General features: G+C 47.8%; 1 protein-coding gene across 1 annotated transcript; it reads left to right on the forward strand.

Annotated features, from left to right (window-relative positions):
- Positions 1-5,371, forward strand: LOC121836367 (methyltransferase-like protein 7B). Its single transcript, XM_042291264.1, has 2 exons — positions 1-598; positions 4,926-5,371. The coding sequence occupies exons 1-2, from the start codon at positions 74-76 to the stop codon at positions 5,247-5,249; spliced, it is 849 nt and encodes a 282-aa protein (XP_042147198.1). The 5' UTR covers positions 1-73; the 3' UTR covers positions 5,250-5,371.
- Positions 5,372-6,761: the final 1,390 nt, after the last annotated feature.

Raw genomic sequence — 6,761 nt, forward strand, 5'->3', positions numbered from 1 at the left:
AGATACATGCGATCGAAAATCGAGTTTTCTGCCGGCCGTCTTTCTGGAAACAGCAACATTCCGTGGCAGAACCATGGGCCTGCTCACGAACTTCGCAGCGAACTTGTTCCTGTACGCGTCTCTGGCTCTCGGGCTTCTGCTCTTGGTGCCGTTGAAACTCAGCCAGGAGTTACGCTCGGCGTATTTTGCCCGCTTCTTTCTCCCCGTACTCAACCACCTGTGTCGAGACCGATTCAACGACATCCGTCGGCGAGCGGTCTCCCAGCTGAACGACCTCGTGTCCCAAGACGATGCGCTCAAGGAAGAGGACTCTATCAGTGTCTTGGAGATCGGCGCTGGCTTCGGCGTCAACTTCGAGCACATCACGCGGCCGGTCAGGTACTCCAACGTGGAACACCAGCAAGAGCTCGAAGAGTCCTTTCAGGTCAACCTCAGAAAGAATTCCAACGTGAAACTGGAGCGCTGGATTACTAGGTGCGGCGAGTGCATGCCGGACGTTCCGGACGCTTCCGTGGACGCCGTCCTCCTTACCTACATCCTTTGCTCAACGACGGACGTGGACAGGGTCCTCGCCGAGTGCAAGAGGGTGCTGGTAAAGGTACGGTATGGCGGTTTTGTGATTGCTTCTTAACGTTCTCAAGAAATTAGGGCTGACTTGCTATTGCCACTGACAGATTGAGAACGACATGGAGGTCCTTCGGGTGCCCGACTCCAGCGCGTGCTTCCAACCTTTGGTCACTCTTCGATGTCTCTCGAGTCTCGAGCGTGCACGCGCAACCAATGTATGGCGGAATTTGGACACCTGAAAGAGACGTCCTGTCGCTTATCCTGTAAGCGACTCACTGAGACTAGGGTGCCTCAATGTGTTTCCGTTTAGGGTGATGCCACCCTTTGTAGTACCAGATGCCGACAGCACGTGCTCACGGGAAAAATACAAAGAAATCGACGAAAACAAAATGTCGCCATAGCACAGTCAACGCCACAAGCGCGTGCAGGGACACGCTCTTTCACGCGCTTCTGAACAAAACATAAAAATAAAAGTGTGTGACAAAATGGCGAGATGCCACCACCCTAAGCAAAGCGCACATGAAGGCACCCTAACTGAGACTAGAAGCTCCACCTTCAGCGCGAGCTCGCAGGCTTTCCCAGTGCTTTGGTGCATGTGCCAGCGCGTTCACACTTGCGTTAGCATGGGCAGAAAGCTCACGCTATAGGCGGAGCTTCTAGTCGCAGCTTAAGCGCCAACGGGGTATTAGCGGCGAGACGTTTTGGTGGCGCCCTCCTATGGTTCCCTCTCGTGACGTCGTTACCTTGCGAACAACAAGTTCGATGGTGTTCGTTAATAGCATGGTGAGAGCTTGAAATCATTGCGCTCTCAAAGCAACACTGCCAACACCGTCAAAATTCAAGTTCTTACATTCCTTTTATTTCCATCGATGATAAGTCCTTCCCTTACGTCATAGTCAGTATTCGGCCAGTCGTGGAAAGCGGACCACAGCGACGCTTTCGATCGCGCACGTCGCCCAATAGACCCTTTTGTTTACAAACATGAACTGCCGCTTGCGTCCAAAGCGACTTCCGCTCGCACAGTCTTCGCAGCCTGTTGAGCTCGCTTCTGTCACCAGTGTTCGAAAGCATAAATTTTACACGGACAACAAAGAGATTTAACGGGGGCCTTCGGCTGAACAATATTACATCTTGTAGGAGGCAAGTTGGTTTGCAAGAATACTCCAAATATTTTAACAGATCTCGCACTCTATACGTTCTTTTGGCGTTCTCCTGTAGAATTGGTGGTTAAACGTTTCATCTACATTTCAAGCAGCGGTGTTAAAGGGACCCTGCAACCCAATTTAAGCGTCTACCTTTTTTTGCGGTTTCCACATAGCTTGGGATTCGGGCAAGCCAGCGAGCACGGAGAGTAACTAAATATCGGCGAGTCATATTTTAACCGGACGAAGCGGCAACCTCCTCCACCTACGGGGCGACCCGCGGTGCCGAAAGCGCGCGATATGTGACATCATGACGTTTTTGGTCCTAGCCTTACTACTGGTCAGAGCCGCTAAAAGCTTTTTTAGTCGAAATACAAAATATAAGTGGCGCGAACCGTTTCAGTTATTTATGAAAGTAGTTTTTGTTCAGTATTTTAAATCGGAAAAGAAACAAATGCAGTTTTATAAAGTACGGAAACAAAAAAATGACCCGTCCACATATCCTCCACGAAGCGGTGGAAAAGGCGGCGCATACTTGAAAAAGGTAGTGGGATCAGGCACTGACGAGCGGCGAGCGTAGAAAGGTCCCGGATGTACGCGGCAGCGCTGCGGTCATATGGGCTCGAAGATCCGGCCGGTTCCGAGCGTTCCAAAGGCCTTCGGCGAGCAGGTTCTGCTTGCAGTTTGGCCGTTTGGCGGTATGGCAGCGCGAAGTGGCTCCCATTCTGAACTGATCTTTACCCCGTGTTCGCTGTCGTTTGTGGCCAATGAATTCTCATGCCGAATTAGTGTTTAATCGCGCAGCAAATGCAATGCGAGCCGCCCTGGCCGCCAGCTTCATCCAGCCTATCCAGCGCATGCTTTAGTCGCGCCCTCTCGAGCCGTCGACACGGAATGTGGCAGCCGTGAGCGCCCGTTGAGCTCATTACCCTTCCTCTAGTTCACGGCCACTCAAGCCAGGACCAAGGACATTATGAAGAAGGTTATTTTTTGCTTGTTTTTGTAATTTTAATTTACCTATAACTTTTAAAATAAAGCGAAATTCGAGAAAAAAAAGTTTCATTAAGTTGCTACGTTCAGTGCACTCAGATTCGGTGCAAATAAAAGAAACAGTCGAAAAGCCGTTGCAGGGCTTCTTAAAGGTGGCCACTGCTCATTCTTTTTGGTAAACCGGAAGTTCTCTGGGATGTCAAAACTGGAGCACCGCCTGGTGGCGGTTGTTATGAAAGGGGTCTATAGACGTTTTCCGTTTAGGATCGTTCTCATGTCGTTTCCGGTTCTGATATGCGGGACAAAGAGAATCAAACATTTCAACCGGAAATATGCGAGAAAATGTAGGTGAGGCGAAACAAGAATCTTTGACAGCCACGGTTTTTTCTTTTTAATCTCTCCAGCCGCGTGGAGAGATAGAAACGATGTTTTACCGCATACCAGAAGTGACAAAATTCAAGATGGCTGCGCCCTTTTGGAAAAGGTGCCTAGAAGGAGCGTCTTAGCCCCAGTGTAAGGTGGACATCACGCGCGTTGCAGCTGCCAGATAAAGTCCTCGCCTTGGTTATGAGCGGCGCCACCAGATGGCTCCTCGATATGCGGCTAATGGCAGCCCGGTTTTTCATGCTTATCTAAGGGAGACTTTTTTTAAGCCATTTTTTGGGTGCATTACTTCATGTAGAACTTGGCACTTGCGCTACGCGTGTTGCTTATACGTCCCTAGTTTCGTAACTCAACGGCGGCAATAAGATTTATGAACGCGTTAAATCGGAAAGATGTCTTGCGCGGCGTTCGAGCCAGAGTCCGTCAAGCTCAGAGCAGACACTCCGAGAAAAAGAGAGCGTGCCCGAGTGCCAAAGGACCTATGGGAACGAGACACTTTTGTGGGTAGCTAAGAGTGTGAAGGAAAACCCTGCCAAAGGGCTTGTGCGCTTTCTCGGGCAGTGCTTTCTTTCATGTAACATGACCTTCGAGAGTCTTGCTAGCAATCTCGGAGCAACTTTCTGAGGCAGTCAAAGGGAGTGCCTGCTTGAAAGCTTATCAAAGTCGTGCGCGCTCAGTCCTCCCTTCGGAAATGCCCCAGAAAGCCGGCCCAGGTGATTAATATTACTATTTCAATATCACCTGAAAGTTCAAGTTGAGATTTCAGTCATGATCTAAATTAAGCCTCCCCCCTCCCCCTAAAAAAAATTTAATCTTGGAACTTGTAATTAATATTTTTATATAAATAACTTGTAAACGAATTTTTCGGTTTTTCTACTTTTTCTGTAGCTCGATAAAGCTGTAAGCGCCAGATTAAATACAAAAAAAAAATCTTGACAAAGGTGCAAGCCGTGACATCAATACGTCACATATACGAGAAAAGAGTCAAAGTACAGGCTAGCTGGTGGAAGTCAACCATTTCGTCGTTTACCCTGAGACTGGGTTTTTTTTTTTTGAAGAGCAGAAGTAAAAGAAAAAAAGTCTCCCTTCTGTTACTTCTGCTCTTCAAAAAAAAAAAAACCCAGTCTCAGGGTAAACGACGAAATGGTTGACGTCACATATGTTCCTTCCAGTATGTGTGTACTTTTCACATTTCAGGACGAAAGTGCTGTGTACGAATGTTTCTATAAAATAGTTTTATCTTATATACTGTGATAACGCGAGCGCTCCTTGTCCTAGCTCTACTTAAACCAGCTCATACTGTAGTGTAATGTCTAATCGCGTGACTTTTTAACATCAATTGTTTTCGTGCGTCGACATAACTGGTGAGTAAGTCGGATATACAACAAAAATGCGAGCTAAATCTGATATTTGAGTCGCATCATCCCAAGCTCCATGCAAGTTTTTAGTATAGTTTATGACTTGCATGCGAACTATAGTCGCGGAGAGAGTGCAAACAACGAGGCGTGTCTTTCGAACGCCCGGCCTCCAGCACGTGCTCCATGCCTTCCGCCGTGCTTTGACTGCGCGCGACTCCGAAGCATATCGAAGGTATACAGAAATCTTGCGCTGGAGGCAGGACAACTGAAGCTTCCGCCTCGCCGTTTTCACCTTGTCTGTGACCATAGTCCTATCATTTTTTTTATACCTGTGTAAATGACTGGATGATTTCGGCGCCCACGCGCTATGTAAAATTTAAATTTAAACCAGGATGATGTAATAGTTTTAGGCCTATTGCATTTTATATCCCATGGCGGGCCCGCCCCAATGACGACTTCCAAACATATCTGTGGCCTCTTCCAGGGAGGCAGACTCGTGTTTCTTGAGCACGTGGCACAACCGGAGGGGAGCTGGAGCTTCACCGTGCAGCGGCTGCTGGATCCGCTCTGGTCGCATGTCTTTTGTGGCTGCCACCTGACCAGAAGGACGGGGGACGTCTTGGCCAAGGCGGGCTTCGCTCAGCTGGAACTCGCCGAAGAATACATGGCCGCGCCTTTTGTGCTGAGTCCCCACGTGTACGGCTTCGCCGTCATGGGGGAGTACAAACCGGAGCCGTGCCCGTCTCCAAAACGTTTCTTCGGTATGTTGGCAGAAAATGAACGACAAGCTCTCTTGAAATTGGAATGATGGAGGTGCTCTGGCATGCCACGATGTACTTCAAGCCAGCCGACGAACTCTTTTGTGGTGAATTTGATGGCGCCTTCACTGGAACTTCTGGAGGATGTAGTAAAGCTTTTTTCCCCTTCGTACCTACGTTTTTCATGCTTTACTTAAATCTGGAAATTTAAGAAGGGGACAGTTTTCAACCTGTGTTACCCAGAATATCATCGAACAGTGTACAGTTGTAGTACCTGCATTTTTTCCCCTTTTTAATAAGGCTTTTTATGTGAATGGTGCTTGGATCCTCGACTTCTTAGTTAGACGTTTCTTCTTGATTGAGATTCATCTTAGCAATAACTGCTGTCAGAAAATCGTCTCTTCCGAAGTGAGTTATTCAAACCTAGCAGTCTAATGAAGCAGTGCACATGACGTGTTTTTTTTTTTTTTTTTTTTTAAGTTTATTGCAGTCTTTTTAAAATTGTGCATATCGAACTAAAGTGGGAGAATTCCTGATACTTTTGGGGGCTTGTGGGTGCATCTAGTAGAGGAATACCCCTACGAGTTGTGCGCTGGGCAAAGAGAAAGAGAATTTCGTCATAATGAAACACGACGTTTACTATGGAATTTCACCAGTTACCGAAATGTTGGACACGGGTGGAAACTAGCCATAAGGCTGCGTCTGTCTTTCAGTGATGTGGTCGTGCGCATCAGAAGTAAAATGTTTGCACTGGTAGATGTGAACGAAATTACTGGATCCTGGGAAAATAGCTATACTTCGTCTCACCCTACGATGGACTAAAGGCAGAAGCTACGAACCGCCAGATCCAATCACGAGCCACTTAGACAATGCGTGGTATTTCGCTTCGATGAACGTATCGGTGCCCGCGTCTCGGATCACTGATGGGGATGGGCGGACAGTGGTTCGGATCGAGCCATGAGTGACTCAACATTTTTTACATTGCAAAGAAAGCCACTAAGTGCTGGCTCCTTGCAGTGTCAAAGCTATAAAAATGACGCAGCGTTTTTGGATTCGGAGCATTATTCGTCCAAACCTAATCAATGCTACGCGTGTCATAGTTTAGCGTGGAACGTGAGTGGACCTGGCGGCCCGTGGCTTTGGCCTTTAGTCCATCGTAGGATCAGACGAACTATAGCGCCATTGCCTTCCCTGCCTGCTAGCCGGACACAAACAGATACTAGCATACAGACGACCAAACTTCGGAAGGTGATTGGCTGGTCGGTCTCGGTTGTCATGGCAGTCGCCATCTGTCCATTCAAATTTTCGAAGCTTCAAAAGGGTCGTTTTGAACCAGTCGCACCATGATTGATACATGGAGCATCATCGTACTGAAAATGTTCCTCGCCAGTATAACAGTCTTTGGCGCTGTGTACGCAATCCATTTATCAAGCATGCCTATCTCCACTAGATTTCTTACCATCATATTGTTGTTGCGTAGTTAAAGACAGGAAAATTGATTTTCAGTGCCGCCGAAAACCGGCGCCGCATCTGGTGGAGTTGCGAATATGTTCGCTTGTTTC

Source organism: Ixodes scapularis, unplaced genomic scaffold, assembly GCF_016920785.2.
Source record: "Ixodes scapularis isolate PalLabHiFi unplaced genomic scaffold, ASM1692078v2 PGA_scaffold2__306_contigs__length_199485367, whole genome shotgun sequence".
In the NCBI taxonomy this organism is placed as follows: domain Eukaryota; kingdom Metazoa; phylum Arthropoda; class Arachnida; order Ixodida; family Ixodidae; genus Ixodes; species Ixodes scapularis.